Below are 12,936 nucleotides of genomic sequence, written 5' to 3'. Positions count from 1 at the left end.
GTTGGCGGAGGCTGGAGTATAAAGAAAAAAAAAATTTCAAATAAATATCCTTATAGTATTAAAAAATTATAAATATATAAAATCTCTTTTTCTAAATACATTAAAATATAATCATCTACTAGCAAAGATAAAAAAAAAAATAATGTTTTTATTTTTTTTATTTTTAATATTAGCTTAGCTAGGATTTTTTTTTTTAATTAGAGCATTCATAGTGGTGGTGCTAAATACTTTAGCTTTTAGTACCTCAAAAAATTATTTTATCTATTTTACCACCTCACTTTACAATACATCCAATATTAAATGTTCTATTTTTTTTATCACTTAATTTAAAATAATATAAACAACTCATTAAAATAATAAGGAAGAGAGAGAATTATAATTTTTTAATTGAAGGAAGATATATAATCTTAATAAAATATTGTATTTTATTTTTAACAATTTGCTACAATCAACTGATATTTATACCAAGCTATTGTAGTCGCAAAAAATTTAGGTTTAGTTTCTCAAATAACACATGATTTTTTTGTTCTTTAGTGGTAAAATAATTTTTTTTGCTAAAATGCAATCATTATTGTGAATATTTTTATTGTTTTTGTTAAGTTTTTAGGTTGGATAATTGCTATTTGAATTAGACTAACTAGACTGATTGGAGAGAAGGGGGACCCAACTATAAAAATGAAATATAGAATGACTAAAAAAAAATATTTTGGACCTAGTGAGGGCCTGGGCCCTCACCTAGGCCCGTCCTTGATTATAATATTAACCAAAAGTCCAAATTTCCTAAATTTTATTTCGAGTAATGCTACAGTTACAAACTAGTTTACAACATTTTTATAAATTGTTGATGTGGCCAACTCTTATTGGTTTTCATTTAGGCCCACCATTAACATCATTTTTTCATTCACCAATAACAACTCATCATATCAGCAGTTTGTAAAATTTTCTGTGAAAAAGTTTGTATCTTTAGCATTACTTTTTTGCAACATTTTTACACATTATTGTTATTATCAATTCTTAGTTGTTCTCATTTAGGCCTACTACAAACATTTTTTATTTTTTTATAACTACTTATTACATTAAAAGTTTGTAGAAAAATTTATAAAATAGTTTATAATATAATCCAATGTTAGAGAGAGTTGAACTTTAAGACATTAATTTGATCGCTAACCTCACTAATGATAGAATTGAGGGAGATTAAAGTGTAAGATACAAACCCTGGATGTAGTTTGATCCTCCCAGATTTTCATAGTTGTTTTGTTTCAAATTTTTCTAATAGTTTTTTGCAAAACTTTTCTTTTCCTCATACACATAAGTAAGATAATACTTTAACACGTCTTAACCAAGAGAGCAAGGTTTATTTTCTCTTTCATTATTAATTTGAATGGAGTTTGATCCTCCGTATTTTCATAGTTGTTTTGTTTTGGATTTTTCTGCTATTAAATAATAAAAACAAACCAATCTGTTTCTAAAAAAACAATAAATAAATAAATAAAGATAGTAAAATGTATAAATCCAATCCCATGACATCACGGAAGAACTTATCTGATAATTATCTTAAACGTCAGCCTTGGGCTGGGAGGCCCTAAATAAGCGGCTGGCCCTTTGCCATGGCTACACGTTACCGCTGGCCTTATATAAGTTATACCTTTGCTTTTGGTGTTAAGTGATACGATAATTTGTTAATAACGACAACTTGTTTGTTTGATTAATTGTATTTAGCATAATAAAATCAACATCACCCACCACCCATCACAAGTCAAACGCTATAATCAAAACTGCAAACGTCATTAATTAACATAGTTGTCCCTTTACCGAACAAACCAAAATTCATAACAGTTGCTTTTTTTTCTTTTCTAATGATTCGATAGTAAGACGAGAGGCAATTTGAAGATTGGACGTCTTGGTTGAACGCGTCAAAAGGTGGCAATTGAGGTAAAAAGCTCTTGAACCTTATTTACAACAATTATCAACAAAAATAGCATGATTTGTTTCCTGCTTATGATTTCTACTGCAAAATTGTACATGATTATAGGATTCAACAAACTCATTGAATACCACATAACATAAGCATCTCGCAGAAAAGAAAAGAAAACAGAAAAAAATGGAAAAACCCACATATGACATAGCCTCCTAGAAAGACTTAACACAGAAGACTTTAAGAAGAACTTCATGAATCATGACACAGTTGCTATTAACAAAAATAGCAAGATTTGTTTCCTGCTTATCATGTTCTAGTGAAATTCTACATATCATAGGATACATCAAACTTATTCATTCCCACATAACCATTAAAAAAACAAAAAACAAAACCCTCCTAGAAGTCTTATAACACAGGAAATTAATGGAAAAAAGAAAAAAAAAAAAAAAACAAAGACAAGGGGCAAATTAACATTCAAAACTGATTGATGACAGCCATTCGAGTAGGGCTAAGAAGGTGATAAGAGCCATAACGCTTAAAGCTACATCCTTGATGAATTTCATGGCAATCTTCCATTTCCAGCAAGACCTTGCAAAAGATATCAACGTTGCATGGAAGGACAAGTGGACCTTGGTTATCATAACCATATTCTGACTCTGCTTCTTCAAGTAGCATCTTGAATAGAGGGTGGTTCGCATATTCAGTTTTGATCACAAACTTCTGTTTTTGAGGTCCAACATAGACCGAGAAGCAACCTTCAGGAGTGACTCTGCGTTTTCTTGCTCGTTTTTCTTCTTCCAGCTCCAAGGTGCCTTTATTGGAAGACCACGATTTGCTCTTCAATGTCAGGGCATGTACTGTTCCTGATGATTTGCTCTTACTGCCTCGTCCGATGGACTTGCATCGCTCCCATGTCTGGATGATCAGCCCCTTCTTCTTTTCGTAAATCACATCCATTTTCATTGGTACAAAAAGTTACCAGAACAGTAGCTAATTGTATATAGAATGGTAAGGAAATAACAGATATAGGTTAAAGCAAAGGTAAATATATGGACTCAAAAACTCACACAACAGAGTCCAAATCACTGGTCAAGTCATGAACAAAGACTATACGACGGAGGAAAATGCTTTGAAAGTATTGGCTTTACGCGTTAATTAACCTCTGTCATAGACCAAATGAATCAAGACCTTGACCCTTGGCCTCATTGTGTTACTCATACCTTTCAATTTGGAAAATTTGAAATCATTCACAATAAGAGAATCCAAGAAAAAAAAGTTGTACGCAAAAATTCACCAAACATAAATTGATAGTGAACCCATAAGGAATCAGGTTAAGGTCGTAGCCATTTGTGTGTTTCCAAGAACTGTAGAATCAAGAAAAGGGTAAGAAGGGAAATGATATGAACCAGAAGTGTCTCACAGGATATGCCCTCACTTATGTCTTCTTCTTTTTTGAGGATATCTCATTATGGAGATCAATGGCACCACTAGCTTTCATATATAAAACCCAAATGGGATTAAAATATTCTCAAAAAATAGCCTGCTTGTCAACGCTGGCTAGAGCTCCTATATTTATCTACGTAAAAATTATCTATTTTTTTTACTTACAGTGACATGAAGAGGCCAGTTTCCGTGAATGGAGAAATTAATGGAAGTGGACAAACATATTTCAATCTTATTGCGACTACTTCTCATTTTTGTCATTTTTCTTCTGGCTAAGGACAAAGGTTTATGAGAGGGAAACTTTGGATTTTTCTCTATTGCTGTCATGTCTAGAAGAAGTGAACAACAATATAAAGTAGTGAGGCAATTTTTTCCCGCAACTGTTAATATAATTGATCTCATGTGATAACGATAATAATAAAAATTGTTACTGGTGCGCCAAGCAAGGGTGTTGCTCCAATTACAATAAATTATATTAATAATTATAAAATAAAAAATAAAAATTGTGAAAAATATTATACCCTAGCAATTACTCTTAGAACAAGTAATTAGAGACCAGAATCCAATTAGAAGAGCCTAGGTTTTACCACCGCACACTATTTGTGTAATGGTCACTCCTTAAGTATAAGTATTTATAGGGTGTGAGGGAAAAAACAGAGGTTCAAGTCTTTAGAAGGGAACTTCACACACATATACATTTAAATTATGCTAGAGTGGAATTTTTTATCTTGTATTTAACAAAAAAAAAAAAAAAAAAATAATCCGCTAATTATATTGTATTATTGCAGAATATTTTGGTATATTATCTTTCTCGATCATTATGGATCGGATTAGATTACACATAAGCTTTTGATAGCGTCCACAGGATATAGATGAAAATTAACACGACACTAATTCATGAGGCGGCCAGCAATATTATTTATCTTTTTCCAAAGTTCAATGAGGCATTTGAGTTCAAATTGAAGTGAATTAAGGCAGTGATTTATGGTAACCAGTAAAGTAAGTCTTCGAATTTGACTTGGCTCCATGTGCTTCATAAACTGGGGCTTTGCAAATGGGGACACACTCTCTCTCTCCCTCAGTTTTCCTTGGATAATGAAAGCTGGGGGCTAAGTCATTCCTTTCATTCATTTAACTATTGCCATAAGTCAATCCATTAAGTATTTGTGACTTCGTTGATTTTTCCACAACGTATTTGTGACTTCGTGGATTTTTTATCTGCCGGGACACCAAAATGGACCTACACGGCTACACTCATTTCAATTATAGACTAAAAAGAATATCAAAAAATAATTGTACCATTCCCCCTATGTGTGTCATCCCGAATAAATTTTGTTGCTATCTCTTTTATTTGTACATATCACGTTACGATTTGAATTTATGGTACCCGTTTCATGGTGCTTGTTCTTTTATCATTAGTTCAGAGACTTTATTAAGTATAAACTAAATGGAACCCACCCACGTCTCTGTCTCATGGTTAAATTATTGATACTATTTTTAATAAAGTGATGCTTATTTGGATGAGTAAGCTTTGTCTTCTATGAACCTCCACTCCACACCGAGGCCTAGGGGTCTAGTAGATGTTGAGTACTTTGTTGTGTACAAGCCTTAAAACTTGGAGAAGCCTTTTTTGGTGAGATCATGCTTTGAAGGTTTGAGAAAACTAGCAGGGATGAAAAAGAAAAAAAGAAAAAAGAAAAAGGGAAAATAAAAGCTTGATTACTATTTACGTTAAAAATTGTCCTCATCTTTTCAAATGTGTCATTTTAGTTCTAAATTTTTAGTCTTATATTAAAATAGTTATTAACGTTAAGTGGTGGTTAGAAAATTCTAATATGATAAACCGCCAAATTAAATTAATATATATATTTGCACTGATTGAATGTCACTTGAAAGTCAGGACCTCGCTTTTTTCACACACACACACATATCTCTCTCTCTCTCTCTCTCTCTCTCTCTCTCTCTTAAAGCATTTGACTTTCGTCTGTCTCTTCTCTTTTTCCACACTTTCCAAATTGCAATTACTAAAATAAAAAATTGTACTTTGAGCTTAAAAATTAAAATTAGGATCGAAAAGAAAATTGCTTAAAAAATACCTCATTTTTTAAGCATTTAGTTTCCACTTCTCACCATCCTTTTTTTTTTTCCCAAACAGCACTAACTTTATAAAAAAAAAAAAAATGAGATGTCAAATACAAAAATTTAAACACAAAAAAATAAGGTTAAAATTATTTTTGGAAACCTTCTCCCCAATAGCTAAGTTTGTGGTTATGAGGACTCCCTTGGCTACGATTGCTATCGTAATTGGTACTTCCTACAACTTGAAGTCAACATTGCACTCTTGCATGATCACTTAATAGAATAGGTTTATATGAAGTTTCCTCTTGCTAGCTAGGAGGAGCCTAATCAATACGGTAAAGTCAATAAATCACTAATAGCTGTAGATACAATGGTTTGCAAAACTATTGGGGGGAGAGGAGGCCGAAGAATGGGGTCTTCACCCCTATCTTGTATGGTTTTGTTTTGTCTCATTTAAAGCTGAAGGATGGGGTCTTCACCCCTTTCCTACATGATGGGGTGAATTTACTTGCCTCATCCCTACTCCTTAGTGCCCTACGAGACCCTACCTTGCCCCACCCCTATTACACTTTTTTATGTATAAAACACATTTCATTAAAATAAATATACTTGAAATTATAAATAAATTTATTACATCAAATCAAACTAATTTCTAGCAAATAATGAATAATATTATCCATAGAATTTTACAAGAAAATATCACAACAAAAACAAGAAGTCTTAATATCCATGTATTTAAAATTTTAAATACTTAGTAATATTACCAAGTCTCTAACACTAATAGTCTAATACATAAAAACATGATCCAAACCCTTAATACATAACAAACTACACATTGCCTAATCCTGCAAAAATAATTTCCACTTTCTTCCACCCATTCCCGCCCTACCACCTTTAAAAGGAGGAAAAAACCTGCACAAGGCGAAACGTGGTGGGTAGGCCAAGATGAGGGTAGGCAAAATTGTCACCCCTACATTTAGGATTTAAATCACTCACCCCAACTATCAAAGAATCCAAATTAGATTCTAATTGCACTCCAACTTTATGCCAAATGTCATTTTAATTGCCTTATTATTTGATGCCAAGTGTCTCTATATATTAAATACACCTGTGTCCTTTCAATCTTACTTTAATTGTGTGTTAATTATATATGTATAATAACATGTAAATTCATGTATCTAAACTTATAAAAATATGAAAAGACTTAATTCGAATTTATTATGCTTCTAGTAGTACTACGAATGTATGCTATTATTACGTATTAAGTAAAAATGTTATATGTGCATCCTTGCATATGTATGGGTCTAGTTCATTTAATGGTGATTGTAATATTTATATTAAGAATAAAACTTAGGTACAATACTTATGTGATGTTCCTTAGGTTTCCTTCTTAAGATTCTGATTATACTTAATTAAAAATACACTTTCATCCCATGAGAAAAAAGCCACGTGGCAAAATCGAAAGAGGGGAATTCAAGGAACAATACTTAAGTACTGTATCTAAGTTTTGCTTTTATATTAATCCATACTTTTTTAGAAAAATGCTAAGTTACTATAATTAATTTTACTACAAAAAGCTAACAAATTGATGTGTCATTGAATGTGATTAGTTGTGCTTCAACAAGATAATAAATATAAGTATATGAATTACTTTTTATGGTTGGTGACACATCAATTTATAAGACTTATGTAGTAAATTTGAAATATCTTTAATATCAACCAATTTTTTTATATCCTTTTTTAAGTGGCCTAGTCCTAAGGCAGGCTTGGTAGACAATAGGATAGTGCTTGTGAGAAAGAGAAAAAATAGGAAAAACAAAAATCAATGGAATAAAATTATTTTAACCATAAGCTTTGTGTCTACATGTATTGAACTTATAATCTTATAAATACCACTAGGTTCCAAGATCATTGATTGAATGTTGTTATGTTGGTTGATTATATCACAAAAACACTTTTTATTATTATTTAGATATGATAAAATTTAAACTAATGGCATCCATCCTATGATAATTAACTCTTTATTATCAGACCAAAACACCAATACATTGACTAGTTTTTGATGTAAGCAATGTTTGAACTATAGTTCCTAGAATGGACAGAAAATTACGTACTGGTATGCAAACTGGAACAATGACCCATGTTCCATCACGGATAAAATTTTGGCCCATTTCAGCCTGTTTTAGGTGTTCTAGGTTGTTTGGGTGAATTTTGGATGAAATCCAAGGTTTGGCCGGTATGAAGTTTAGCATCTAAGAGGAGATGAAATGAAACAAATGAAAAGATTGCCTTCTAAGTTTAACTGCTAAACTTAGAGAAGATGAAATGAAAAGGATGAGAAGATCGGCTAGTAGGAAGTTGTCGAACCAAGGGAAGGTCAAATAAAAAATGATGATCACGAGAGGATAGAGTTTGAGATAATACTCTGATATATCTTCTCTGATAATGAAAAAATAAAAGAAGACGAACATGGGTGTTCGTTTTCCGTTAGCTTTTTTGTTTAATTTTTAGCTTGTATGTATAAATTTTTTAAATCTCTATTTTTTTTTTTTTTTGCTCATTTTTATTAAGTACAAAATACAAGTATACTTCATTATGCTTTCAACGAAAATTAATTTGTAAAAACTTGAAATAAACTGATGCCAAATGCACAGAGTGTCAAATAATTGGGAGCAGAAAGCAGAAATGAAGATAAGGAGTCACGTGGGGAAGGTAGGCTTTTCAATGTTTAATGTTTTATTTATTATTATTATTATTTTTTAAATTATATTTATGAAACAATGTTTAAGTTGATATGAAGCTTCTAGGAAGGTGCCTTTTTTTTTTTTTTTTGGTTGATGAAGGAAGGTTTATCAAAATAAAACTTAAATTCAAAACTTTGGTTCAAACTCCAAATCTCACTAGTATCCAAATATTTTATTCCAATAGCCAAATTGAAATGATTATCAAAATAAAACTTAAATTCAAAACTTTGGTTCAAACTCCAAATCTCTTCTTTGATGACTAAAAAATTTATCAATTGAACTAACAACCATCTATTACAAAATCACTCTTTAACATATTGCAGTCATATAAAATATAAATTATTCTCTTCTATTTGTAATAAATTAATAATAATACTGCATTGATCATTGCTGACACAATGCTTGCCACATTTTGGAGAATGTTCAAATTAGTAAACACTTTCATTATTTTGAAACATAATGAAAAGAATAATCACAGTATTTAAGATTTAAATACTTTGATTATTTTAAACTTAAAACCTGAACAGAATATTAGAAAACACTTTCATTATTTTGAAACATAGGTAGCGTTGCGAGGGTAGACCCATAAAATACCCTTAGCTAGGTATGATTGATTTTCATATTAGTAATTTGTCGAAGAAACTGATAGCAAACGTCATATGGCCGGTGAAATAAAAGTCAAAGCTTTATAAAATTGATATTTAATCTTACTTCTTAATCTAGCTTTTATTTTTATTTTTAAATAGACTTAATCCAACTTTGAGTCTTGGACAAACAACCATAAAAGAAATAAAGTGGTTCGTGAATTGAATATCAAAACTCACGAATATATATACATGCCTAGGCACTAACTATTTAATTCAACTTGTAAAATATCTTATTTTTTAATAGGAGATTGAAATTTGAACTCTGTTTAAATTAAAATTCAATTAGCATTTTTCCCTGGTCATTAAAGATAAATAATTATGTTAGACGTCATAGGTCAAAATTTAATTGTATCTAGTAAAGAATATATATAAAAAAAAAAAAAAAAAATTGTGCCAAGAGCTTGACGGCATTGAATAACAAAAATTGAAACAGTGAGTTTAAAAATAAAATTTAAGTTCATTTACTTGTTTATATATTTTATTTTTGATGCTACAATTTTGTTTTATATTTTGGAATGTTGATATTGTGTAGAAATAAAACTTGTGTATTTGTTTTACTTACCTTTGTGTTATTTTGTTTTAGATAGTAATGTTAGGATTTGTATAATTTTAAAATTATTGAATAAATATTAATAAGTTTAACTGAGTTTATTCTTGATATAAGTGGTGAATTCAAAGTAATGCATTTTACATCAAGTAATTTGTTGCATAACTTTTCAAATGGAAAATATATGTTGTTTTCTTTATGAAAATAAAAAATAAAATTCATGTGAAAAATACAGGTCAACCCGACCCAACTCGCAATCTGATTGACTCGACCCGCAACCCGATCCGTCCATTTTGCCATGTCTATTCATGAATATGCTGAGCCACTTGACAATTTATATTAGAATACACNTTTTTTTTTTGGTTGATGAAGGAAGGTGCCTTATTTAAAAAATAGTAAAATACCCTTCCAAGCAATATATATATATATATATATTGATATGAAGCTTCTAGGAAGGTGCTTTTTTTTTTTTTTAATGAAGGAAGGTGCCTTATTTATAAATACCCTTCCAAACATATATATATATATATATAGCTGAAACTGAGAAAAAAATCCAATTAAATTTTAAATTAGAGTCTAATTTTGCACCACATGTCTTATCTAATTTTTAAATTTGTGTGTCAAGTAAATTATTAGGTACAAAAATAAAAAGTCGAAATTCAATTAAATTCTAAATTGAATTTTAATTGGAGTTTAATTTTGTGTCATGTGTCCTATCTAATTTTTTTTAGTTTTGTGATGAGTAAATTATTGGTACGAAAAACAAAAAATCTAGGTCAAACTAGATTCTAAATCATATATATACAGTGTGTGTGTGTAATTGTGATAGTTTTTAAATGTACCGGTATATATGCACGAGTTACACACAAGTATATATAATATATAAGGATAGATACATGATCTATGCAGTACAACCAATTAACAACAACCAATCAATTCCCTTCATTAGAATTTTTGTTTGTTATATTATCAAATTAAAAATATTAGCTCAATAATATATATATATATATATATATATTATTGTGATCCTAAAATAGTACACTAGTATCCAAATATTTTATTTCAATGGCCAAATTGAAATGATTATCAAAATAAAACTTAAATTCAAAACTTTGGTTCAAACTCCAAATCTCACTAGTATCCAAATATTTTATTCCAATAGCCAAATTGAAATGATTATCAAAATAAAACTTAAATTCAAAACTTTGGTTCAAACTCCAAATCTCTTCTTTGATGACTAAAAAATTTATCAATTGAACTAACAACCATCTATTACAAAATCACTCTTTAACATATTGCAGTCATATAAAATATAAATTATTCTCTTCTTATTTGTAATAAATTAATAATAAAGTACTGCATTGATCATTGCTGACACAATGCTTGCCACATTTTGGAGAATGTTCAAATTAGTAAACACTTTCATTATTTTGAAACATAATGAAAAGAATAATCACAGTATTTAAGATTTAAATACTTTGATTATTTTAAACTTAAAACCTGAACAGAATATTAGAAAACACTTTCATTATTTTGAAACATAGGTAGCGTTGCGAGGGTAGACCCATAAAATACCCTTAGCTAGGTATGATTGATTTTCATATTAGTAATTTAGTCGAAGAAACTGATAGCAAACGTCATATGGCCGGTGAAATAAAAGTCAAAGCTTTATAAAATTGATATTTAATCTTACTTCTTAATCTAGCTTTTATTTTTATTTTTAAATAGACTTAATCCAACTTTGAGTCTTGGACAAACAACCATAAAAGAAATAAAGTGGTTCGTGAATTGAATATCAAAACTCACGAATATATATACATGCCTAGGCACTAACTATTTAATTCAACTTGTAAAATATCTTATTTTTTAATAGGAGATTGAAATTTGAACTCTGTTTAAATTAAAATTCAATTAGCATTTTTCCCTGGTCATTAAAGATAAATAATTATGTTAGACGTCATAGGTCAAAATTTAATTGTATCTAGTAAAGAATATATATAAAAAAAAAAAAAAAAATTGTGCCAAGAGCTTGACGGCATTGAATAACAAAAATTGAAACAGTGAGTTTAAAAATAAAATTTAAGTTCATTTACTTGTTTATATATTTTATTTTTGATGCTACAATTTGTTATATTTTGAAGACATGTTGATATTTAATATAATTATTATGGACGGTTAAAATAATTAAAATAAATATGAAAATTTTATTTTAATTTTTTTAAAATTTTGATAATAGCATTTTAAATTTATTGAAACTTAAATAAAAGAGTTATACTCTTATCAAAATTATAAAAGAAATCCTAGCAATTAATTATATTAATATAATTTTAGTTGGAGTAGAATTTTTAATTTCTTGAAACTTAGGTAATAGACTTTTACTTAAACTAAACTATCCCCAACTATTGTTTTGAAGCATCTATTTCAAGTATTAGTTTACCTCTTAGGAAAATAAACTATGGGTAAATCATCTAAATCTTTTTTTTCCTTCTAATTTTGAGTCTCTTTTCATCCCCAAAAAAATATTTTTCCCTTTTAACTTTGTAATTATATTTATCTTCTCTTTATGTGTGTGTGGAAATTCTCTTATTTTAGAAATTATATATTTTTATAGTTTTAAACCTATCTGATTTAAAACTAAGCCTAAAAATTCTATAAATTTATTATAGATTAGAGAAAAAAAAAATTCTTCTAGTCATATCAGATTTGGTTCTTAAAATTAATAGAGGAAGAAGAATTTGCTGAGGGCAGAATGTTTATTTATTTATTTATTTATTTTTGAGGGGGATGGTGTTTAGTTCATATGAATTAATTTATGCGGATGAAACAAATTATTTTGACACAGTCTGACTAATCATGGTATGATAGGACAAAATAACTAAAGGTACACACAATGTTGATCCTTGCGCGCATAAGGCTTTGCCTTTTTTCGGCTTGGTGCCTACCAGGTCCATAATTAACTGAATTTGGACATACTTTGGTTAGGTACAAGGCTTGACTGATTGGTTAGTTAGAAAATTAGTGGAAGTGCGACTAAGAAGTGTGGAATACTTATCAAAGAAAGAAGTGTAATAATTAATAAAGCTTTGAGCCATAGTAGATGGGCCTACAAACGTTATATTTGACAAAACATATGATTAGGCTCAAATTACTTAAGGCCTGCCTTTTTGCAAAGTAGTTTTGTGATTTTGTTAAATTGTCATTAAGAGTAACTCCAAATTCTCTCACAAGGAATAAAAGATATTGCTGAGCATATATATATATATATATATATGATATAATATAATATAATATAATATAATGTTAAAGTTCGAATTTCAATAGAGTAACTCCAAATTCTCTCACAAGGAATAAAAGATATTGCTGAGCATATATATATATATATATATATGATATAATATAATATAATATAATATAATGTTAAAGTTCGAATTTCAAAACTGGTAAATGCATATTTCAATAACACCTATTCTTTTCTCTAAACATCTTACTATAACATATAGCAACTTCCTACATTTAATTAGTACTATATGGTGATTATCAAAAAATAATTAGTACTAT

At 29.2% G+C, this 12,936-nt stretch overlaps 1 protein-coding gene across 1 annotated transcript; it reads right to left on the bottom strand.

Annotated features, from left to right (window-relative positions):
• Positions 1-2,191: 2,191 nt before the first annotated feature.
• LOC112016936 (auxin-responsive protein SAUR32) lies at positions 2,192-3,425 on the bottom strand. Its single transcript, XM_024049397.2, has one exon. It carries the CDS (start codon positions 2,879-2,881, stop codon positions 2,393-2,395), a length of 489 nt encoding a protein of 162 aa, XP_023905165.1. The 5' UTR covers positions 2,882-3,425; the 3' UTR covers positions 2,192-2,392.
• Between the last annotated feature and the right edge of the window lie 9,511 nt (positions 3,426-12,936).

Source organism: Quercus suber, unplaced genomic scaffold (genome assembly GCF_002906115.3).
Source record: "Quercus suber isolate HL8 unplaced genomic scaffold, Cork oak 2.0 scaffold_616, whole genome shotgun sequence".
Classification (NCBI taxonomy): Eukaryota; Viridiplantae; Streptophyta; class Magnoliopsida; order Fagales; family Fagaceae; genus Quercus; species Quercus suber.
This window is presented reverse-complemented; position numbering and strand designations above follow the sequence as displayed.